The sequence below is a fragment of the Crocodylus porosus genome, unplaced genomic scaffold (genome assembly GCF_001723895.1).
Source record: "Crocodylus porosus isolate Cpor-Errol unplaced genomic scaffold, CroPor_comp1, whole genome shotgun sequence".
NCBI lineage: Eukaryota > Metazoa > Chordata > Crocodylia > Crocodylidae > Crocodylus > Crocodylus porosus.
In genome coordinates this window covers 29,130,132-29,156,149 of record NW_017728947.1, presented here as the reverse complement: position 1 = coordinate 29,156,149, position 26,018 = coordinate 29,130,132, and the positions used below count along the sequence as shown (strand labels likewise).

General features: G+C 38.3%; 1 protein-coding gene across 1 annotated transcript in view; it reads left to right on the top strand.

Annotated features, from left to right (window-relative positions):
- The window catches only part of SLC6A5 (solute carrier family 6 member 5), a 73,072-nt gene extending 48,012 nt beyond the window's left edge, over positions 1–25,060 (top strand). The window contains exons 12-16 of the mRNA XM_019551021.1: positions 58–189; positions 2,738–2,837; positions 12,550–12,650; positions 16,796–16,963; positions 19,577–25,060. Coding sequence (XP_019406566.1) covers positions 58–189; positions 2,738–2,837; positions 12,550–12,650; positions 16,796–16,963; positions 19,577–19,732 — 657 coding nt within the window. The 3' untranslated portion in view covers positions 19,733–25,060. The remainder of the gene's footprint in view (positions 1–57; positions 190–2,737; positions 2,838–12,549; positions 12,651–16,795; positions 16,964–19,576) is intronic.
- The last annotated feature ends 958 nt before the right edge of the window (positions 25,061–26,018 follow it).

Sequence of the window (26,018 nt, the reverse complement as noted above, 5' to 3'; positions counted from 1 at the left end):
TTTTACATATACATTGAATTAATGTGGCTAACTTTTTGTTTTCTCTGATGTTCCCAGTTTGCTACTATTGAGACCATAGTGACCTCTGTTTCAGATGAGTTTCCCAAATACTTACGTACTCACAAACCACTCTTCACTCTTGGTTGTTGCATTTCCTTTTTCATCATGGGATTTCCTATGATCACTCAGGTAAAAAATATTGTCTTTGATCATCTCTATGATTTGTCTTTGGATAATCATTATGCTGTTTACTCTCCTAATGGGATAAGGTCTGATGTTCTGAAAGTAAAAGAAAATTACATTTCAGTTTCTATTTAAGTATATCTCATGCTGACTAAATGAAATACATGGCATTCATTTTATGGCCATTGATTTTGATGTGTGTTTTTCTTTTTCTTTCAGATGCTCAAAATGAGGTATGTTTAAGGGGCCCAAACTAAGAAACTTTCTGAAAATTAGCCCCTTTTAAAGTTTCTTAGTTTGGGCACCTAAAATAACAAATATTTTTTAATAAGTTGGTCATGTAGGTACACTCATGCCCAAATATCAAACATTTCGAGTCAACAAGTATAAAATAGTATGCAGCTGCATCAACCCCAACCCGTCATTCACCTGTGAACATTTGGTCCATTCTCTGCCCTTTCTCTTTGACAGATACTCTAACGCTGCAAATCTCTGAGGAACTTCAAGTAGTGCCACAATTTAAGAAAATAGTAACTTCCAAATCCTCCATGCATTTGGATCTGCAGCCCTGGGTTCTCTCCTAGTTGCAAAAGTCCCTGTCTCCTTTCTTTCAAAGAACTAGGCAGGGCTTACTGTTAAACTCGGGAAACAGAACACCTGTATTTAATTCCAACCTCTGCCTGAAGGGTTCAAACCCACATCTTTCATCGGTCAGGGGTGGTTATCTATAAGATTGCCAACCCAAGACAATGTTTTTATTGACAATCAGCAAACTTTTTCTGACAACAAAACTTTTCTACATGTTTTACATAATGTAAATATAACCCTTTGGGGTTCAACACCATCCATAGTAAAAATGTTTGGCTATCAAAAAATGTGGAGTTTATCAGTAAAAAAAAAAATATTGAGTTGGCAAACCTGCTTGAATGGAGCAGTGGGTCCTCTACTCACCCCCACACCCTGATGCTCCAGCCACACCCTACACCATGCTGGAATGGACCACTGAAGGAGGAATACTGTCTGCCTACCCAGGGGGTGAGCAGTTACAGGCAGGAGAGGGGAGGCAGCAGCAGTAGTACGTGGCTGGGGGCAGGAGAGGGAGGTACGAAGATTCCCATGAGCCACAAAGCCCTGACAACAGGGTGCTGGGCTCCTGCTCAGACACCTGGTGCTGCTACTCTGCTCTGTCTGCTCTTCCACAATGGCTCTAGTTTCTTTCCAGAAATGGAGCTTCAAATTGGGGGGTTTTTGGTTTTGTTTTTTTTATAGACTGCTAAGTTGTTGGGTTTTTTTTAAGGATTTCATGAGCAGGGATTTTTATCTTTGTTTTTTATGGTCTGTTCATAATATTACAGACAGTTGGCAACCCTGAGGATAATTCTGGGTAAGAGCTCACCTCCTTTGATGTAGTTTACATTGAATAGTCATTGGATAAAATGCTAAAATAGTACTGCAGGTTGTGGCCTGCTGCCCCAGACAGCTGCAGGTGAGTGCCCTAACCATTAGGCTTACATGGTCTTGCTCCCTCTTGTTCACTTGCTGGTTCAATGAATACTGAGTTCTTTTCTACAGAGAGGCAGAGCTTCAGTGGAAGATATTAGAGAGTGCACTCACCCAGACAAGCATCATAGTTGTGTGGTTGGGGGACAATTCTGGGTGGTAGACAATGGTTGAAGAAAGGTTTTCAACCCAGGAACAGTTTTTTGGTACAGATCATTGTTACAGCGCCTGCAGATTCTGAGACAGGAGCTTTAACCCATGGAAGAAGAGACTTTCCCTAGGGGGTCTAACCAGAGATAATCAGCTTTAAAAATCTGTACTATTTTAGCCGTTTTAGATCAATTTGAGGGATTTTTTGGGCTCACAGTGCCCTGCAAGCCAGAACTCATAAACACTAAACTATGTATCATTACAGGTAGAAGGAGAAAAAAAAATACTCAGTAAAATTTGGGTAAAAGTCTAATAGTTTTTCTGTAGTGCATGCAGTGGTCTACTATGGTATATCCTAGACACAGATATTCCATGTGTTTATATTGTATAAAGTAAATGGATGTATTTAATATGAATTTGGCACTAGTGAGAGATGCTCTACTTGTGGCATTAGGAAACAGAACAGAGAGAACATTGGACAGTGGTTGTGGAAGCTTCCCCATGGCCTATATGCAGTGTGGTTTGGCATGGACCATTGTGGGCTTTCTGGGAAACAGAGTAGGATATTCATTCCCACTCAATATGTGCCCTTTTTGCTGAGATTGTGAAGAAGGGGTGGCAGTTGTGTTATATATTTTTTTGTCCTGGATCCTTATTCATTTTGATGCTACACACGGTCATTACACATTGGCTCCTGAACAGCTGCAGCGACTACTGGCTTTACCAGTTGTAGGATAGATTTAAACCAAATGAGAGATGAAAAGTTATTTAGTCCATTTCTCATCCTTTATGTTATATTGAGGACAGGAACACAACAACGTGATCTACGTGAAGAGAGCTGCAGTACATATATAGCAGTTATGTACCATATGTCATTGTTTTTCCCCTTCTTTTTTAACTTTAGGGCGGAATGTACATGCTCCAGCTTGTGGATACTTATGCAGCCTCTTACTCTCTTGTCATCATTGCCATATTTGAACTTGTTGGGGTTTCATACATATATGGTAAGAAATGAGCAATGTTAATGAATAGCATTTAGGGCTGTATGTATAAAAGGGGTATTGATGGTCTATGACAAATTAGTAAATGGAGTCTGGAAGACCATTTCCTTTCAAATTCTCCAGAAAAAAAAAGTAAAAATTCAGCAAACTAAGACAGGAAAAGTTAGTTTAGGAACACTGTTTAAAATGAAAGGGCAATTCAGGTATGCTTCATTGCTTTAGCATTCCTCTAGAAGCATCTCATCAAATTAACTATAGTTCTATGAAATGAACAGTGAGCTGGTTACCATACCATAGTGGTTTATTATGATAAGTGTTATCACTGGGCCTACAGACATTCTAATAAGACATTTAATACAGTCCAAATTTAAGAAGTATGTAGCATATCCTTAGCTGGTAAAAAGCAACTGAGCTCCCTCGATGTCCATACTTTGGTTTGCACTAGCTGAGAATCTGGTCTTGAAAATTATTTAATGGCAATATTTTCAGCGTTTTGATTCCTGGACACTGGCAGGGTCACACAATGGTACAAAGGAATATTTAACTGTGCCTCCCCAAAAGAAAATGCTCGTCTTAAACTCTTAACATTTCTTCTCTGGAGACACTTGGGGACTTTTTTGAAATTATATAGATAGGTTGCTTTAGCAAATGACCATTCAAACTCAGAATAATGAATATGATAGCAGAGCTTTGCATATCAGGGCTTAATTGTGCTAATGTTATATCAATTGATCACAAATAATCCTCTCATTTTTTATTGAAAAGAACCTCTAAGGTGCACACACACAACTTGATGTTCTCAGGCCACGATCCTGCAAAATTATTTCATCTGTCACCTGAGCTTACCTGCATTGTAAGATCAGGTCTTTACAGTACAAAGACATTAAGGCACATTGACTTTATGGTAATTGTGGTGCTTGTGGCTTGAGCAATACACATCATTAAAAAAGGGATGACAAGAAGGGATTCAGGCAAAAGGAGTATAACTTGGGCCACTGAGTATGTTTTATCTTCTGTTTTATTCTGTAAACTTATTGGAAGGTCTAGAGCTGTATTTTACTTGCATGGACACTCACCGAATGAAAGGAGTTGCACTGAGTATAACCAAGGGCAGTGGTGCTCAACCTTTCTAGCATTTTTGACCAGATGAGTGGGGAGCCAGGTCCAGGGCTGTGAACAGCACCCATGCAGTGGGTAAAAGATTGTGCACCATGTCTGATATTGCACACTGGGTCTGGCTTCAATCTGGCACATGGGTCCATATACAGCAGGGGCTCCCCATGGGTCCAAAAATTTAGCATCAGAGGAACAGTGGCATCACTAATTGCTGTGGGGCTGCCAGAGTCTCAGTAGTTAATGCTACGACCACTCCCTCACTGCCAGATGTTCAGATGTTTGGAGACCCCAATGGGCTAGATGACTCAGCTCTGCAAGTTAGATCCAGCTTGTGGGCCATACTTTGAGCAACAGTGACCTAGAACAAAACTTTTCTTTGTGACTGGGAAATTTGGCTCACCTGCAGAATGTAAAATGTCATAAAATGCAAAATGAGCCAGGACTTCAAACAGATCAGATTTTAATTAAAGCTTAGTCTAGACTTGGTTGAGAAAAAGTACCAGCTCTTTCTCCATCAGGGTCATGAAGCACCGAGCCCAGCCAGGCAATAGCGGGAGCTCTGGCTCCAGTCTCCAGCAAGAACTGACCTGGCCAGAGCTGTAGCACCAGCTTGGCCAGCTGGTACTCAAATCTAAGATGAGCCTCCCTATGCTAAATGGATTCCCTGCCCCCCAACCTTATCTTAGATTTGAGTAAATACAGTATAATTGAAAATTAGAATATGGAGCAAAATAGTGGGTTTTAGTAGCTTGTACCCACTACATTGTCCACTAGCTTGCTAGTTAAAGTTATGGTAAGAAAGGAGTATGTTTGAACACTTTTTCTGGATAAGCCTGTAGGCCAGTAGTGTTAAACATTACCTGTCATAGTGAAAGCAGTTGTTTATGCAGTGGGATGATGGCATATTGCTCTAAGTCAAAACAAAGTATTACAATGGCAGGCTATTCTTTTTATATACCCATTGGACTAACTGTAGATGAATTGAAAACCCATAGGATTTGGGGGAAGCTCAACAATAAGATATGTTTATAACATGTGTATTGCTACTTTGGGCTGAAGTTTATTTTAATGGAAACTATCAAAGAATTCAAAAACAAAACAAAATAAAACATCCTCTTCTCAGGGCATTGTGGTTTAAAAGATCAGAATTAGGAAGCAGGGCCTGAGCTTGTTTGCTAGCTCCTACTGTAGACTTCCTGGCTGCATTTGGCCATTTATCAAACTCATTTGTCAGTATTGCTAGTATTAGTTCAGCTGCACCAGAGACAACAAATGGGAATACTGGTGAAATCAGGCTGAGGAGTCCTGTCTTATCCAGAGCAGGGCAAGTTTGGCGCACACTGGGCAACAGTGGGCTCTGGCACTTCATCTGTGCCAGCACTCTTTCAGTGCCAGTGCTAGGGACAGTGAATGTGGTGTATATGTATTCAAAGCTCCAGTGTGATCACAAAGAAGTTATTTAGGCTCAGGCTCTCAATAGTGGCCTTTAAACTGGTGTGCCCAGGTTCTCAATAGTAGTCTTTAAATCTTATCCTCCTAAGATTTTAAACACCTGATGCTTTGCAGAGACTACCATCTATGAGAACAGAGGCATAACAAGCATATTTTGTGGATTGGACAGTGGTAATGGCCAAGCTGACAACAGCATCAGCTGCCAATCTTTCACCCCCTCCAAGCTGGCATCTGGAGTTGGTACCACGCTGGCTCATCCTTAGTTACACTACTGCATTGACATTGCCAATCCATTATGAGTTTCAATGGTTTTAGATGCCTTTTTCCATTATCAGTCCTAGCTGCAATCCAGCCTTTGGTTGTACACCGTGTGCCCTCACAGACACATAATGGGTGTCTCTATAGAGGTACAGGCTTTTGCTTGTCTGGAATCATTTGCTAGGCTGAAACCCATGTGCATTTTTACAAAAATGGATGGGGTTATCAGATGTGGGGTGCTAGTGATTACTGGCTCAATCTGAAACCTTCAAATAGAAAAGCTAGACATATTTAGGATCATTATTTTCCTCCTGTTTTTTTGTGCGAATCCTTTTATAATCTACCTTTTGAGCTCGTCACAAGTGACTTCCCCTGAAACTAGATATTTTAGGTGGTTCAAATGAAGTAGAAGCAGAGAATCATTGAAAAATGGGGCTGGAAGGAGTTCAGGAGATCATCTAGTCTAACTCCATATTCCAGACACAAATATAGACCAAAGACTTCCAGTTCTAGTAGTATCTTGTATGGCATGTCTTGCAAACCTGTAATAATTTCTGTTACTTTCTTTTGGACTCTTTCCAATTTTAACTGTGAAGAATTTTACTGTCTCTCATCCATATATGCCAGTGCAGAAACAATATTTTTAAATAAACCAAATAACAAGCACATTCACTGAATAAAGATAAAAAGTATAGTTATTCCTGCTTTGACCACTGAGTGGCAGAAGCATTGTAAATGTGCCCACTCACAGGCTTTGTTCTTCATTTTAAAGAAAAGGCATTTTTTCTAAAAGCCATTTTGTGCAGCACTTTGAGTAGCTAATGTATATTTATTTCTACTCATTAACCTTTTTTTTTTTTTAAATTAAGCAGTCTTTTATTAGGGAAGAAATCTATTTTTTGCCATTACCAATGATATTTTGAAGACCTGTAAAATATAAATTTCTGGTGTCTGTGAAAGACAAGGATACATTGGTGTTTGTCAGTGGAATAGTTGTTCCTTATTTGCCTTCCATTCCTTGAGCACTACACACGGTTCACTGCTTTGTTAAACTCAGTTTCATTTAGCCATGGAAAGGAATTTCCCCTTCCCACTCAGGAGGTAAACATTGTATCCTGCAGTGGTCTGAAACTACTTGCAGAATTGTTTTGCAGACCTGAAGTTGCAAATAAAATTATACAGGTTTCAAGCATTTCTGATGCTTAAACAGGATCATGGGGTTATAGGAAAGTAGGGCTGGAAGGGACCTTATGAGTTCATCCAGTCCAGCCTCCTGCTCAAGGCAGGTTTGTCCCTGACTAAACCATCTCAACCAAATGTCTGTAAACCTGATCTTGAACATTTTAAGGGATGGAGAGTCCACAGCTTCTCTAGGTAGCCTGTTCCAAGCTACATTTTCTCTACTACAGCTTGAGTTCATGGCTCCTAGCCCTGTTTCCTATGCCAGTGGTTTTCAGAATCCCTAGTCACACAAACCTTCAATATCACTTTGTCTGCCAAGGAGCCCTTAACCCTCTCCTAAAGACTGATATGGAACCAGGAGACTTGGCTTGGCAATGGAGGCACATGGTCTCCAGGCCCCCACTGTCATTACCCCTAAACTCTTTGTAGAACCCCTAGGCTAGGGACAGACATTCAAAAAGCCTGAACCTGAATTGATTCAGTCTTTGCAGGTTAGTTTAACCTGCGAAGATTGAACCAATGAGGAGGTGGATAGACATTCCCTTTTCATTCCAGAAATTCAGGCACATGCCTGCAGTGGCTCAGGCTAGAAGCCAGGGGGGTGCTAGTGCAGCCCTCTCTTCCCTTCCACAGGACTCAGCTGAGGGGAGAGGGTGTGGCCAGGCTCCAGCAGGACACTTTGATCAGCCCAGCAGGGAACTGATAACAGTGTTTATCACCCCTAACTCAGTGTTTATTGCCTCATTAAGAAAACAACAGAGGGACATTACTAGCTACCTGTTGATTCTGCCTTGGTCACAGCACAGACAGGAGCCAGCATGTGGTCTGCTAGTTAATACACAGGCACCTCTCAGCAAGGCAGAGAGGAGGGGGGAATTCCTGCTTAACATTTGTGAGGGGGAGGTGGGGAGCAGCGTGCAAGTCCCTGCTGAAACTGCAGCCAGGGAGCAGAAGAGAAGGGTCAGCCCTGCTGTGGAGCTGAGAGCCCCACCCAGCCCAGAGAGCATGCTGGGATGTTGGGGGAGTCTGGTTTATCTTAAACCAGCAAGGGGTCTGGGGCAGACATTGCATAAACTGGTTTAAGTCAGATCAGTTAAGTCTGATTACTACATTCAACCAGGTTTATTTCAAACTGTTTTCAGCCATTTTCAAACTGGTTTATGTGCATTGAACCTCCATTCTGTTACAGGTTTTAAACCGGTTTCTGATCACTTAACTGATTTATGGGTAATGTCTGTCCCTAGCCCTAATGTCCTGTCACAGAATCCCAGGATTCTGCAAAACACTGTTTGAAAACCACTTCCTTACAGCTGTAGAGGACTACCCAACTCCATCCTCTCTATAATTGCCCTTCAGGTCTTTGAAGACTGCTGTCAAATTCCCCATCCATCTTCTCTTCTCTGGACAACATAAACCTAGTTCTTTCAGCTTTTCCTCATAAGTCGTGCCTCCAAGATCTGTAATAATTTTTGTTGTTCTCTGCTAGACTCTTTCCAATCTGTCTACATTTATCTTGAAGTGTGGGGCTCAAAGCTGGACACGCTACTTCAGGTGGGGCCTTACCAGTGCTCAGTAGTGGAGTAGAAGAATTACTTTCTTTGATCTGCAAATGACACCTGTTGATTCAACACAGTATATTTTAAAATGTTTATTTTTTGTGCAAAACAGAGTTATACAAACATGGTTATATAATACAGGTAAGCAGTTCCACATGAGAGATCTAGATTTTATATAGGATTTTAGCAAAACATAACTGGACATTGAAAAGATCTATTGGGTAAAATCACCATTGATTTACCTGCTTAGAGCATTAGCAGATGATAGGTTAATAAAGTAAAAATAATAGACTATAAGTTATAGAATGTAGCGAATATTAGCACCTAGAATTAACCTCATACCAGAACGATTGGAGTCTCACTTTTGGTAGCACTAGAAATAAAGGACCCTTGTCTTGCAACCCTAACTCACTTGAATAGCTATCTAGGCTGAAAGAGGGCCACTTTTGCAAAGAGTTCTTCAGGAGTAAGTGCTGCAGTGTTCATGATTAGCACTCAGAGAGGTGGATCTACCTCTGCATTCTTATTTCATTTGTGTATTTCTTCAAACAGTGCTTTAAATTGATGCAATATATTTTTTGAGCTCAGACAATTGCTTGTTTTACACTCCACTGACACCTTTCTCTATTGTACTCTTTGAAACAAGCAGATCGGCACTGTACCAGACAGGAGCTTTTATGATGGAATAAATCTGTCTGTAGCTCTTGTTACATGTTCTGCTTGCTGAGCTCATCGAGATTTTTAAATTAAAAAAAAAAAGACTTAGTTATTTTCTTACAATCACTTATTTTTTTCATTAGAGCTAGTGCTACATAATCCAGTCAAACACCATCTTGTGTTCTACGAGCCCTGCACAGACATTTATTCTCCACTTCTTTAGATTATGGATGCACAATTAATAAATAGTGGTTTAGGGCTTCGCGCATTAATTTAATCATCTACATAATTCCCATTGGCATGTTTTGTAACCTGAGGCCAAATACAACACTGCTAGAGTTGAGTGAAATACTGCAAAATGCTGTCTGAAGTTTGAAATGAAGTCCCTTCAATTTAATTTCTTCTCCTTAAATATGTTTTCCTGTCAGAAATGTGGCAAAGAAGTGTATTGTCAGGAATGCTCAGCAACATGATGAACTGTGACTCCCGCAGTATATATTCAGACAGTAAATTTTGAATTTCTCATTGTGAGCACTTTTGTTTGTAGATACTTCCATGGATTTCTTTACCACACTGTACTTCCCACACTTTAATAGATTTTTACCATCACAGCACTTTTGTGCACATACAGACTTCCTGTCATTTTTAGTGATAGGGATTTGAGACAGGTGGGTAGATTAAGAGAACTGCCCAGAGTCACATATGAAATCCTTGAAAGAGCTCAGAATCAAATCCAGTTCTCCTGAGTCCAAGTCCAGTGTTAAATTCATTAGAAAATCTTTTCTATTTTTACTGGAAACGAACGTAAAAAGAAAACAGACAAGTAGCATATGACTCCTCTGTCCACTCTAGTGTGCTTGATTTCTGAGCTGTTATTGCTTGTAGCTATACTTGAAGTGAGGAGTGTTTGTGAGCACTCCAGAGATAACAGAAAACCTTTGATGAAGATTTTCAGATGGATTTGTATAGATTTCGTTCACAGGTGGTTTTGAAGACAGAAAATGGATAAAGTGAATTTACTATTAAGTGACTAATTTTTTAGTCTATTACTCCGTCATCTGTGTCTATGCAGCAGGTCAATGCTTGTGCTACTATGCTATAGATGGGAATGGATCCTGGGGGGTGCTGTGGTACAATTCCTATAATTCCTGGTCCACCCAAAGTTCAAACCTAACAGTGGCAGCAGCATTTCTATTCAGGCAGCAGTGAGGGTGTCACTTAATTTCACTGCTCATTTTAATCTACCTCATTCCTTCTAAACTCTTCATTCCACAGTTGTTAATGACCCTCTCTCTTTTTTAATGGTCTCAGTCTTCCCTTAACTAAACTATCCTTTCTTTTTGCATTTCTGTAGTCTGTTAGCTACTTGTCTTAATGTAGTTCCTGTTTCCACAGCCCTGCAGACTGTTAACTCTAAAAGCATTATTTCAGGCGTGGAAATACTAACTTAGGCGAGCATCAATTTTGGTGTGGAAATAACTTCCAGTGAAGCATTGGATGCACTGATTAGATGCTCAAAAAGGCTAAATTTTGTTTTGTGAATCTGAAAGAGATGTACATTTAATTCTAATGACAAGAGGCCTAAAGAAGCAACGTATTTTATTTTTGCTTGCTTTGTTGTATTTTTACATAATGTATGAAATAGTAAATGAATGCACATTCCAATAAAATTATATTTTTTTTACTTCAATCTTGAACTCCGTAATATAGCCCTAGGTCTCTACCATATTAGTAAAGCTTCTAGTTCCTTTTTACCTGGAGAAAAATGTGTTGTGTTATATGTGATGTACCACAGCATCTGTACCCCCGCCCCCTTTCAAAATTCTACATCTGCCCATGGCTGTAGATAAACTTAAATTGTGCCCTGCAAATATTTCACAAAGCTTTAGTAGGCAGGTAACAAGACAGGAATATAAAATACTTAGGGTCAAATTGATAACTTCAGCCCATTTTTGCCAGGGCTTCAATTATCTCATTGACTGCAATAAAGACAAAATTAAGCATGTGCTTTAGTCCTGTGATTCAGCAAGTATAGGTAGTCAGACTGAAATGCAGAGGTAAATGCTTCTAGTCATAGAAATGGGTTCTAGAAATGTCCTATATGAGGAGAGGGGTTTAACTGTTAGCAACTAGGGCCAAGAGAAGGAATGCTTTGTTTATCAAAGGAATGTAAGGAAGGAGGAATGCAGTTAAAATAGGAGGTGTAAGTCCCAGTTCTCTCACTTCCTACCAGACTCAGAAGCACAGAAGTGACTTATTTTATTGCGTTCTGAGGTGGATATTCTTGTTCCTTTTGGATTAATAGTTAATAGATATGTCCTTGTTTTATGGCAGTGTGGTTCTCTGTTAGGAAACATCTGTTACTGAGCATGGACAGTTTACTTAGTGATAAATGGGCATGCTGAATGGTAGTGAAAAGTCACTGAGCCAGATCCTTAGCTGATGCAAAGCAAAGTAACACCACTGAGCAGATGGCTTGAAGTGGGAACTACTCAGCTAGTTTATGCTAGCTGATGAGCTAGACCAGTACAAATCGGACAGAAGGTCCTTACTAAGCATAGAGAATTTCAGTAACAAATGAGAAAAGCTAGCTGGCATAGCAGTCTGTCATATAAAAGACTTGAGTCCTACATAATTTGAGAAAACAGAGGGATAAATTTCTAAGTGGCCACAACTCTGTCAATATCAAGGGACCAGAGCTTAAATGACTATGGCTCATACCTTTTTCTACTGTTGATTGACTTATTTACTAATCTATATTAAATGAGATGTAGTGCATTATCTTGATAAGAGAGAACTCAAGTTCTTATGTCACTTCTCTGCATTCTTTAGTGAAACAAGCACCTTTTTCTCTCTTTCATCATTATTGCCTTCATCCTTCCCTGTGTTTCCACATATTTACCTAAAACGTTAATGAAAATATGTAATATCAAAAAATGTTGGGGCAGATTCTCATTGATTAAAGTTAATATATTTATGATGATTCATGCCATATTTTAAAATATAGTCAGTCTACATCTGTTCTCTCTTTTGACATCATAAGCCATCACATCTCCAGATTACTGTAAGCGTACAAAGAGAATAGATTTAAGAACCGGTCAGACTTTCAGTTGACGAGGTGGTAGCCTTCAAAATTCCTGGAATCCATGTTGTGTATTGAAAGAAATGATCAATTCCACTCAACTTCCTTTAAAGGACTATAGTCCCTCTGGGACTGTAGCGGAAGTTGAAGGACTAATAGGTAGGTCATAGAGTTGTCTATTTTACCTACCTCAGATATGCACAAGTTCTGAATCCTAAACTCTGCAGAAGAAACAGCTTGTTCATTCAGGTTTGCAGTTAACTAAAGAACTGTAAAAATGCATCTAAATGAAGAGAAGTTTTGAACTGACAAGTCAGACCATAACTGGACATAAGGGGGATCAGGGAAGCTATTTTGCAAACTCTAGCCAGTTTCTTTCACCGCTAATTATATTTTTATTTGTTATTTACAGGCTTGCAAAGATTTTGTGAAGATATAGAGATGATGATTGGATTCCAGCCAAACAAATTTTGGAGAGTCTGTTGGGCGTTTGTAACCCCAACCATTTTAACTGTAAGTGAAAAATGTTTTTGAATGCTTCCAGTCTTCATTGAATTTATTTAAATTTGGACGTCATGTACTAAAAGTTAGTGTTTGATGATTGAAAATTGTTTCCCAAAAAGAAATAATTATTAAAAATATATACCCATCAATCACATATGGGTGTATTGGTACAGATTTATACAAACTGTGCATATATAATTTATATGATTCTACAGAATGATCTCAGGTAGATTTGGGTAATTCTTTTGAGGAGGTAGTAAATTCACCATAAATGTTGGTCAGGGACAGACATGATTGGCTGATTTGTGTTGGATTTGATGAAGTTGGCTGCAAAAATGGTGAAAAAATTTTGGAGAAGTACAGACATTTTGTTTTAAATTTTTCTAAATGAAGTGTTGTGAAATTTCTTTTTCAAACAGTGTTTTTTGTTTCAAAATTGACTTAAATATAAAGAAGGTTAGTTTCAGGTGTTGAAAGACAAAACTGAAAAAAATCAGTTGCAGGTTGTTTGACCTGAAAAGTGCATATGCATATGCATATGTACGGCCTGTGCGAAGCGGCAAGTATTCGCTTCGGATTCGGATTCAGCGGAACAGTAATTTGATTCGGTGATTCAAATCACTGTTCCAATTTGATTCGGCTGAATCCGAATCCATAGACTATACAGGCAGGCAGTGTCGGTGGGAGCAGCTGGGGGAACAGCCAGATGAGCCCTGGCTTGAGCTGGCAGTCCCAGGAGAAGCTGTGACTGTTCCCCCAGCTGCGCCCCCAGAGCAAAGCAGGCAGTACTGGCAGCCGTGGAAGAAGCTGGGGTTGGAGGGAATGATCAGGGAGGTGGGGGATCAAACCAGGAACGGGAGAATTGAACCGGGAACTGGGAAGAAGCCCCTGTTCATTTCCCCCACCCCCAATCATTTCCCCCAGGCCTCACAGCTTCTCCAGGGGCTGCCAGCACTGCCTGCCTCACCCCAGTGAGGGAGCAGCTGGGGGAGCCACAGCTTCTTCTGGGGCTGCCGGCTCAAGCCAGGGCTTGTCCAGCTGCTCCTGCTGGCACTGCCTAGTGTCTGCTTGTACAGTCCTACGGCCAAATCTCTGAATCTCTCTGAAATGATTCAGAGGCTTCTGATTCAATTTGAGGAGATTAATGGGTCTCCCGATTTTGATTTGGGTTCAGAGATTTGGCTGCTGAATTGGGTCAAATCTCCTCTGAATCGAATTGACTACTGAAGCTTCGCACAGCCAATATATATATTCATACACATACACGCTCACACACAATTTTAAATTCAGTTTTTACAGTCCTATTCACTAGGGCAACACCCATTGCCTTCTCTATGACTAAAGAACTAAAAACGTGGACTTGGAATTAGAAAAGCACTTATAATGGACTTAATTCCTTTGGAAATCAATGCTAATTATGTTAATGTTATGTATGTATTTAAATGCTTTATTTTTATATCTCAAAATCTTAAAATAGATCCATAACCGAACTAATGCTCTGCTGAACAAAAAAAAGCTTACACCTATATTTACTATACTGAAGTCTCAATACGAAACCCAGACTTATTGATGGGTAATGTGAGTGTATCCAGCTTTCTGATGACTGATGGGGCAGCATTTCTATTTTTTATCTACTATTAGGTTTGTTTTCTTTGGCTCATAGTAAATCGGTGACAATTGCTCTGCTTCACTTGAAGATACACATCTGTGCCCAAAAAATTCAGTTCTAGTGAGTAGTTTTCCACTTCTGCCTGCTCTTCTGTATGAATTACACTTGGGAACTACAAAATGCAGTATACCAATATTAGATTTAGTATCTTTCTTTTTCTAGTACTTGAGCAAACAAGCCTCTACTTATAGTTATTGAAAGTAAGGTTTCACAGTGCCAGTAGGTGTCACTGTATGCTAGTAGTTTGCTTATATTTGTAATGAACCTTAGGTTCATTTATCTTGCAAGAAGAAATCATATAATTTTTCCCCTAGTGTCAAGGTCAGTGTGGAAACTAGATTACCTGCATGGCCTTCATTTTTTTTTCTAAATAGGGGTATATAATAAAATTACATACCTTATTTTTGTAACTGCATAGCCAAAGGAATTTTCTTTCATGCCTCTGTATAATTTTAGATCTGCATTTATTTTTTAAAAAAGAGCACATTTTAAAATGGGTAAAGGAATATTTTCCATCTGCTGTCTTAAAAATAGGAGAGCCTCACACCTTCATAGCATGGTCCCTCAGCTAGGACCTTAGCACATACCTCATTTCCTTTTCAGTCCATTTTCTTTATGTTTGCTGTGTATTGGCACAGAAAAGAAGGAATCTGTCTTTGATTCTAAATATTCTGGTTTACTACTGAGTGAAAACAGGATGGTTAACAGTTTGAGGCCAGTATATACATCCATCACACAATTGTCTGTCATACTGAATGGCTATTGACCTATACTACAACATTGTGAGGCTATTTATCAATGTTCGTACTGTTTTTTAAAACATAATATACTACAGAAGTGTCAAGGATTGTGGTCTGGTAATGCAAATGAAAAATTATTACTAGAATTTCTGGAGGAATAAAACACATGTATTATCCAAGAAGGAATAGCTCTCATGTCCAGCTCTTGTAAGGTCCTGACCAGCTGAGATCATTACAAGGTATTCTAGCACTCTTCAAAGCTTCTTTCCTAAAAAAAAAAAAAAATTGTGTCATTCTAGAGCTGATTGAATAACCTAAGTCAAAAATATCTTTTTTAGGAAGGAAAAAATGATAATTTTGACTAAACAGACAGAGTTTCACAAAAAATAGTTCCAATGCTAGTGAAAGAAATGGGAGTTAATATTGCCATATTTATTTGCTGAAATTTGGGAAATTTTCAGCATTGATTGTTGATTTCTTGACTAACTTGAAAATCTTGTCACAGCGATGTGTTTGTGTTTATGGAAACAAATTGATTTCCAGGCAATTCTATGTAATACCATTCTCTCTCTCTCTTTAGCTGTCCATTCTTACTTTTCTGTCTTTAAGCTATGTGTTGGGTTCCTATATACGGAAAAAACGACAGATTTCCATGTCAGTTGGTGGCTTCATTTTGTTTGTGTGGTTCTGCTATATAGTTTCAGATTCAATATGTGGCCCTGCTTAATTTAACATACGGTCTGAATTACATACAGAAAACTGATCTTCCTCTTCAGATTTAGCAACCTCCCAGATAAAACACTATTTGTCTTCCTTGTTCTCTTTGCTTTGCTTTCTCCATATTTGAAAACCTGTACCACCATTATCCTTCTGCAAAAATAATTATTTTTGTAATTGACCAGCGTGATTGTTGAAAAAATACTTCTTTTTTACAGCCATAGATGTATTTGGCTGCTGTCAGCAGTGAGAGCCAAGGAGCAATAGCTGGATCTTGGACTCCTGTATGGTCTCTTGTAGCACATTGCAAACAAACCATGAGTCCATCTCAAGCCCCATGTTTTACTGTTCCTGTCAATCAGCCAGGATAAAGTGTTTAGATTCAACTTTTTAATGAAAAATGATTTTATATTGATCAGGCATGATGAAATTTTTATGAAATGAAAAAAAAAGTGGAGAAAAGTGAAACAGCATCTTTTTCCATTGTGGTCTTCTGTAAAACTAATATTTGATGGATCTGAGTAGTTTAAGATCAGAGTTTTAAATTACTTCATGGTCCAAAAAATAAAATTGATCTTTTTATATTTGCCTTTTCAGAATTATATTACTATATGTCTTCTGCATGCAATTGGGTAGTTCACAAAAGTTATTGAATTATGTACATGTGTACTGTTATTTATAAAGTGAAATGTATTAACTTAATTACACTGGGTAATGCTGGTAATAGACTGTGTAATAAAGCTTATACTCTACGGAAAAAGCTTTAATCTTTGTTCGTCTAGTATTGTAAATCTAATAATTTCAGTGGTTTTTATGTAAGGTTTACATGGATGAAACTGAGCTCAGATTCTGAACCCAGATTTCCAGTTGTAGCGATTATTGCATAGGTATCATAGTTGCATATTGTAGCTTGTGTGCAGTTGTATACGCTCCTAATTTTAGGTCTACAATATTAGAACAAAATGTGTGTGTTACCACCTGTCATGAATTGTATATTGAGTATTAAAAGATATTTTCTTTCCTTTCAGTTTATTCTCTCCTTCAGTTTTTACCAGTGGGAACCAATGACATATGGAGCTTACCACTATCCTGGCTGGTCCATGGTACTTGGATGGTTGATGCTGGCCTGCTCTGTTATTTGGATTCCAGTTATGTTTGTAATAAAAATGCATCTAGCCCCTGGCAAATTTATTGAGGTAATTCTGGTATCTTCTCCCTCTTAAAAATATGGTAACAGGAGATTGTTTCCTTTTATTTTACACTGATTTGTGTGATGGGAACTGTTGACAATGAGAGGACTGTTTACTAGCAAACTTGCTTTTATAATGCTACAAAGTAGAGATGCTTAGCTTGTCAAAATGCAGACCGAATACTCTCCTGTGCCTCAATAAAATGCAACTAACTCACTAATGTCTTGGTTCTGTGAGGAATGAATAAACTCTGACCTTCATAGGCTTCAAAATGGTGTCACATGCAGATGATTTAATCACAGTTCTTTCCTTTGCTTGGCTGGTGACGTTTTGCTGAAACCATGTGAAACATGAAAGCATCAGGCATTAGTGAACTCTGCAGAGTAAAACACTAGTACATGCCAGTCAATAGAAATCTTCAGGTCCTGTAAAATGCTAAAGACCATCAGATATCATGCAACTCCAATGAACCCATTGTATCTTGCTCCCCTTTCACATGCTAAAACCATCTCTCATGCTAGCAACTCATACCATATCATTCATTATCCTTAAATACATTTATCATCTTCCCTTTACTGTCTGGTTAAATTCAGTGTTCCTGTTCTCGCCTTGTGGCTTATCACAATTTTGTGTATGTATCTGCTAGAGACAAGCATTTCTTAGGGCAATATCTTTTATTGGACCAAGTAGGTAACTGGGATAAAATTAGACAATCTTTTGAATATGATACATTCTTCTTCAAGTCTCTGATTATAGGAAGCTGGGTACAATAAGTGCCTATGTATCTGCTCATTTCATATATCTCCCTATTCCATGTGTTTCCTCACATTCTCATCTTTGTATCTTCTTTCATTCTGCACCCAGTTTCCTGGTTCTCTTTTCCTGTTCTTGTTAAACAGGAATGTACCTGCTTGTGCTTTCAAATCCCTCTTTCCAATTCACTCCTGCTGGAAACCCTGCAGAGGTTGTTACACTCCCACAGGAACTGAGAAGAAATATATTGAAAAAGAAACATTTTCTTGATCACACTATATGCCATTTAGGACTTGGCTAATATTTAAGGTGATAGTGTTTAATATTAAAGTGATGAAATAGTCTAGGGCAGTGGTGCCCAACCAATCTAGCCCTGTGGGCCAGATGGCTGGCATGGAGCCAGTCTGTGGGCTGCATCCAGTGTGCAGGGCTGGTCTGTGGGCCCAGTCTGGTGAAGGAAATCACATCAGCTAGCCTGCAAAGCTTCCCCTGGGTCCAGAAATATGGTGGTAGGTTGAGTGGTGTCAGTATTAATTGCTGTGGTTTCAGGTACCAAGGTAATTAACATGGCTACTGCTCCATCACTGCCAAATTTCTATCCCCATGAAGAAGTGTATGGGCCAGATAGCTCTGTGGCCTGGATCTGGCCCTCAGGCCACATCTTGATAGCCCAACACAGAATGCATATGGCGGTGGTCAATTGTATAGCTTGTCCAGAGGGCTCTGTGACCTTGTATAGAGGATACTGGAATGCGTTAGTCAGTAGAAAGACCATCCTATATAAAACAGTGAAGCAGAATGAAATTTGATTTATTTATTTACCTTTTTCTAGCTCAGTTCTAGCATCAGGCTGTTGGGCTTCCTTGGAAGTGAGCAATACCAGGACTGGCATTCCTTTTCATAAGGCAATAAACTAGTTTCCCTCACTGATACATCCTACTCTGCTTCTGGCCTCCGTTTATTCACCTGGGATTGGATTATATATGGTTCATAATCCAGGGCGCTCTCTGTGCATTCTCTTAACTAGAGTACCCAAAGAAATACAGAAAAGTCATATTTGTTTTGAAGTGGGGATACAGTTTAGCTGCCGCTATTCAAGCTTTAACACAATATTTCCTGAACTACTGAGTCTGCTGCATAAATTTATTATGGTTGATTTGGGAGGTAAAGGTTGCAAACTGGTAATTAAGCAGAGATTGAAATAACTGATATAGAGGCTTGATCCACTTTAATAGGTAATAAACATATAATTGTTCCCTCTTAACCCATTGAAAATATGTTTTCCTTCCTTTCTATATATAAATGCTCCAATAAAATTATATTTTCAATAGAGACATCCATGGAAAGATTAGCGAGATTTTCATTTTTTAACTTTGCTATGTTAAGTCACTACATTTTTCTTTTTCCTTTTTAGATAGAAATGAAATATTTTGTCATCTGATAATTAAAATCTTTGCTCATTCATTGCAATGCACTGCTTTTTGGTCGTATGTATGCTTTGGGGAAATATGCTAAACAAAAATCCAATTATTTTAATGCAGCTACCCACTGTTTAGATGATTGGGCTAAGTAATTGAGCACATGTCCTTTGGTGAATGAGCCTGGCAATCTGTGGCAGTGGTTACAAGTTCCCTTCATATGGTGTGGGGAGAGGATGTATAATTAAAATCTGTGCACTTTATCCTCTGTTAATCTTGCAAACTTGTGCAAAACAAACACTGAGCAGCAGAGCATTGCATGATGTTGTCTATAATTTCAAATGAACCCGGCTTAGTTTCCTTTCCTGAACTGTAATTCCACTTGGTATTTTAAATGAGATTTACTTTTTCCTTCTCTTCCACCCCCTAACCCACCATCATTTTGCAGAGGCTCAAGTTGGTCTGCTCTCCACAACCTGACTGGGGCCCATTTTTGGCTAAACATCGTGGTGAACGTTACAAGAATATGATTGATCCATTGGGAACTTCCTCCCTGGGACTTAAACTGCCAGTGAAAGATTTAGAACTGGGGACCCAATTCTAGTAATTATTATATTGGTGGCAATAATATATACAGCCTTTATTTTATTTTTCTTTTACTAGTTTCCTGATGTGTCTTTTGTAATTTTTCACAGTGCCTGAAAGTGGTTGCTTAGAAAGTAGGACTTATTGTCGCATGCCATAGTAAAGATCTAGACAGACCACTTTGAGTACTGTGTAACGTGTGTGAGTGTGTGTGTTCTTTTTTTTCCTAGTGGTGCCCACAGCTTTTTATTTTCACCATGACAGGGCAATGTGGCATGATATAGTAGAGTACACTCCGACTTTTTCCAGGTCAGGCCTAACCTAACAGGCCTGGGCACTGCGATTTAAGCATTTAGGTAGGGATATGGCTTCAACCAACATAGGACTAATTCTGCTCTTTTGCACCCAGGGTCCCCCATTGTAACATGTAACCATAATGGGACTGATAATATGTTATCAGGGTAACCAGAGACCAAGGGAATGAGAACAGAATGTGGTTTGTATGGCCATATTCTGACCTCCTTAATGTTGATGTAAAACTAGAGTCACTTTGACCTGAGTGGAGTCACTTAGATTTATGCCAGGCTCTAAATTTGACCCACTCTGTCTGCAAAAATGTCTTCTATAAGTACTGATTATACTGACTTCTGGGCCTTGAGACAACATTTAAACAGTGTACTGGTATGTGATACATGGCATCAGAATGGAAAGGACTTAATGAGCCATTCAATATTTTTGAGCAAAAATATAACAGCAAATGTAAAAACTGAATATTTGAGATTAGGACTAAAGAAGTATTTGAGTCTGAATACTGATTTGAAATTATGACAAGTACAGGCAGATGGGCACCACTCTTTTAATTAATTTCATGCATTTCCATTAATAATTTGGTATTTGTCTTTTTCATTAGCAAATGTCTCAGTTATACGGAGTATCTAAATCTTCATTTCATTGGCAAACTGAATATACGATAAGTGCAAATGCAGTTTTATTCGTGCCATACAAATACTCTGAATGTGTTTTCCATGCTTTCTCTGCTTTTGTTTACAATCTCTCTTCAAGAAGCCATCATATAATTTGTGCCTAATTTTATATTCTTACAGTAGTAGGTATATTCGAGTTTCCACATGAGAACAGTTATTAGAACTTAGCCGTGCTGTTTAACTATGTGATTCCCCTATTTGTTCTCTTATAAACTTCTTTATATAACTCATAGATGTATTCTTCTCTTTCAACCAATGGGGAAATAGTAAGACCCCAAATTGTCTATATATTATATATATAGCGCATAAATTTTTCAAAGCACTATTCTGTCATAACAATCTGAATGTATATAGCCTGCCTGCCTTTTTTTTGCTGTCAACCCCCTCATTAAAAAATGAACAATATAACACTGAAGTCACTAACACAGTTGCAACCTTAGATAGACAAAACAATAAAGAGGAGAAGGAAGAGCTTAGTAGATTGCCATTATAACAACTTACATTACTGCACTACCTTCTAAACCACCCCATTTTAGAAATCCAGGATATATGAAGAACTATATATGAGTATTAGTCTTAAATAGTTCTGTTACCTAGGGGGCAGAGTAAAAATCGAGCTTTTACGGGTACATTTAATTACCTGACTAGAAATTACCCCCATTTATTGTAAATGCACTAGAACGAGGGAGAAAAATAGGTCTTCAATAATTGGCAAAACCGTAACCTTTATTATCCTGTTGTAGCCTATACATACATATATGAGATTTTTTTTAAGAGTGATCAGTGTTCATGTAGTGTGTACTAGTGATGTTTTATGTCCCTATAAATATCTTATCAATCAGTGTAGAGATGGTGAGTTTAGATTAGCTTAGCCTGTTTTTTTCCCCACTGCTGTAGTAGCCAATCTAAATGTACTTTCCTTTTAGGGGACTGTTTATGTCACGCTCTTATTTTGTCTGTTAGTCTTTACATTACAGGGTCTCAGGTAAATCTTCAGTTAATGTGTCAGTAGATCTATAGATGTGATGTTTTCATCCCATCGAAGAAAAAAACAAAAAACAAACTAGACCTTAATGTAACAGTTTCAAAATACTCATTTAGTATGTGTGTGTGAGTGCATGTGTGTGTATATACAAAAGTGTATTAAAAATATTAATCATTTTGCTGAACTTTATCTTTCACGGGGCAAATAGTGTTGCCAGTTATTGACACTGCTGGAGATACTCAATCCTCAGGCAGTACATATGAAGCACAATCAAATGATTTGTCATTAAATGAAGTCAAAATAGATTTAAAAATAGTCTGTTACCACCCCTTTACTCTGCAGCATGCTCCCTTCAGTTTGGGGTCCTTGTCAGACCCTATGTTGTGTAGAGCATGAAGACTGTGACCCTTCCACAAGCATCTCTGCCTTAAAGCTGTGCCAAATTGATTTGCCTTTGCCAGCTGTTTTAATAGAGAGCTGCTATTCCAACTCCTTCTGGGTTTTGTTTCCCTGAGTGAACTGTGTTTGAGAAGCTACCCCTGGCTTGACATAATGAAATTTAATAAATACAATCTGAAAATTAGCCTCTCCAAACACCCATGGCTGAGGGAAAGAAATCTGTAATATATTAAAATGAATTACCAGCAAGCAGTCTTTCCAACTGGAAGGGTGAAGAAAAGAACCTAAATTAATTAGCACCACCTAGTGGGAATCATGCGTTTTCATCAGGATGAATAGATTTTGGATTCATCTTTATTGGATAAAACCTAAGTTTCATTTTGGAGCCCAACCTATTTTCTACTAATTACTGCTGTTGTGACTTTTAAAAATATATATTGTTAATATTGTCAGGTTTTTATTTTCTAGGGACTGTGAGTTTGCTTAATAGCTGTGAATACTTTTCACTGGCTGGGTTATTCTTTCAGAAGATGCATTTGTTTGAACTGAGAGTAACTATCAGTATAAACTGGTTACTGCCAAAGTACAAGGACAGTCCTTGCTTGCATAAAAGATCTGTCATTTGAATGGACACTGTTTAGTTACAATATATCCCCACTTATGTCACTACTAATAGTTTAAGTCATTGGGGGCTAACCTTTTTTTGGCAGGTGTGCCACAAATTAGCCCAACACCCTTCCCAAGTACCATTCCTCTGCCTGCTCAGATCCCTGCCCTGTGTTCCCTGCTTCATCTGCTGCTCTGTTTTCTGCTTGCTGTCCTCTCTGCTACTGTGCTGCTTGTCCCCTCCCCAATCTGTACAGTGCTCCACACACAGGCTGCCTGTGCCAGTTGTGGCATGCATGCCACTAGTTGGCCACCTTTGGCTTAAGTTATTAAAAGGAGTGACCATGAAATATCTAAATTAGTTTTCCTGATGCTTTTGATCAGACTAGTTTTTATTTCTCAGGCTTTGGTCCTGCTCTTTGAAAATGGGCTAGTCTGTCTCATTTTGTTTCTAGCTAGTTTTGCTTCCAGGTTCTTCTGTGCCAGGGTTTGGCTATCAGAGTTGTCAGGGGCAAATTTAAATAAATGCAAAAACAGAGAATCAAAAATATGAAAAGAGTGGAAATGTTTCTGTTATAGTCCTAAAATGTTTTCTACACAATTTACCAAAACAAAATGTTGAGCTGAAATTACCCAGCAGCATCCTTTCCAATGAAAAGTGGTGTTATAGTTGGAGAAAGCATTTAATTTCTCAGTCTAGTATTGTTTGCAGAAACTTTTTGTGCATTTTCTAAAAAAAAAGAAAGTATTTGAGTAACACTGAGTAAATACCAGAAAATATGTTTAAAAGAGCAGGGAAGAAAAGCCATATTTGCAAAAAAGGTGGCCTATATATGGTCCATCGGTCTTGCAAGTAAAAAAAAAAAAAAAAAATCAAATCTGGTGAGGATTGTCTTTATGGCATATTTTTTTGTTTGAAATGAGATTGAATTTTTGGACAAGCTGTGATGCACTATTGTACGCATTAAAATTACATTTAATGCAAATCCTTGCCATTTTAAAATTCTTTGGGGTCTTCCTAGTGTTTTTAATATGCAAGCAATGTACAAAACCTGTGTTTCAGTTAGACACAGCAGCACTTTGTTTCGAAAAGAAAGGTTTAACAAAATGACCTTTAATTGAAAAAGACTTGGAATGTCTTTATGCTAATGTTTCATTTGGGTCAAGTTATCCTTTTATTAGGTTCTGCTCCATTGTTTGTATAAATGTGCTTCAGCACTGAAGATCATCATTTCCAGTTTACTGTGGTTTCCTCTTGCTATGGAATTCCATTTCCAAGTCCTTTTATATATTATTGGCCTCCTTTTGGACACTTGCGCAGGAGTTCCCTTCCAGTTCTATGTTCCTTGTGGCTTATAATGATTTCATGCTGGACGTGATATAGCCATTGCTTATTTCATGCAGTCATCGATTTTTCTCTTATGTTGTATCCCTTTTATTTTGCAATCTCAATTTTAGAAAGACTATTATGGACTGCTGATGCTTTCAGCTGAAAGCTGTATGGCTATGCCAAGTGTTGCTCCCAAATAGGATGTATGTTAGCTAGGCTTTCTAAGAGTTGCCAGGCGGTCTGGTGGGTGTATTAGACACTTGTTTCTTAGCTTGTAGTTAAAACTTCCTGCACATAATATATTGTATCTGTGAAAAGGCCAGAACTTACTGTTCCAGGGAACTGGTACCACAGACACAAAGGGGGGAAAACATTTATGGTACTTACGGTTTCTGCCTATATATCATCCTCAGGCAGCCTGTAACCAAAGAGGGAGTGTTTTTTTGATGGGTTTAATTTACAATGTGAGAGCTGGGCTGGACCTTATTGCTTGCAATATTATGATTTGCCCATCATGTTTTAAATACATCTTCAGGTAACCATTTGCCTTATAGGTGTATTTCATTGTTAGTAATATATTAATGTTTGACAAGACTATATCATTGTCCGTCATCTCTGATATGTCATGTACTTTGTGAGGTAAATCCTTAGCTGGTATACATTGCTGCAGCTCCAAAATGAGCTGTGACAGTTTACACCAGTTGAAGATTTCCACCCGTGTCCTTTTGGCACTTTATTGTGGACCTATCACTGAATAGGTTAATTCTTAATTACTTGCGTAATGTCATATATATATTTACACGCATTCTATGGGGTACTGCTGCCTATGGATAAAGATATGTACCCTAATCAGGTCATTATATTTTTTTCATTAGCTATACATGGAGAAAATATATTATGTTACAAAGGATGCATTGTATATATAGCACATATTATATGCTATACATTATTCATTTAAGGAGTCATTATTCTTGAGGCCCTACCTCAGATTTTGTATTTATGTGTATAAATGCAATTTACTGTATTATATATTTGCCTATTATATTCTGATGTGATAAATTAGAATTTATCCTATAACGTATGAGTTCTAAAACACTAAATAAATGTCCAGTGTTTAAAACAAATTATGGTGTTGGCATTGTCTATTGAAAATATCCCTTCCCCCAGCCACAAACATCATTCTTACTTAACTCAGAGCCTTAAGGTAGCTGCAGAATTGATCCATTTGATTGTTAGAAACCTTGAGCAGCAACTGAAAACAGCTCTCTTGGGGAAAAGGAGATATTGCACAGCTGCAGAAACACATATCAATTAAATGGTTAGATTCTTAACTCTTAGAAAACTCTGTAGCTTGTTGAATAATTAATTACTTATCAAAGGGCCAACTGGATTTGCTTAAATCTTTTTATTGTATTAAATCAAATATTTTATTGTATCCAATTAATTTTGAACCACTAAAAATTCTGCATGGAAAACAATTGATACTAAGTGATAGAAAGGAAAGTATGTGTGAAAGAGAAAAAGAGAGGGGGCGGAAGGTGTGGTGGGGAGAAAGAGAGAGAGATTGAGAGAGAGAGAGATGTGCAATTAAAGTGAAAGCATTGGACAGGTTTCTATGCCATTTGTGCCTTCCATTTAAAAAGCTCAAGGAGTTCACTGATTGCAATGCAGAGAGGTGAACATACTGCAACAAGCATACTGTAATGGACTCTCATTTACCAGGACTGGAGTATTAAAATGATACTGATCCAACCTGTTTCACAAATGGTAGAAGATAAGTATTTTTGACAAGCTGTCCCCAAGTACATATGGCATCTAATAACAATACTGCTGCATGAGCCTGAGATAAACATGGTAACAAAATACAGCTGAAACATACATTTGCTTTATGTTAAGCCTGTGATTGTGATAGAAATCTAGGGCCCAGTCCTGAGGATCGCTGAGTGCTTGCTATTTTTTTCAAGGACCACACGAAGATAGAAAAGATGCTTTGTTCTAGCTG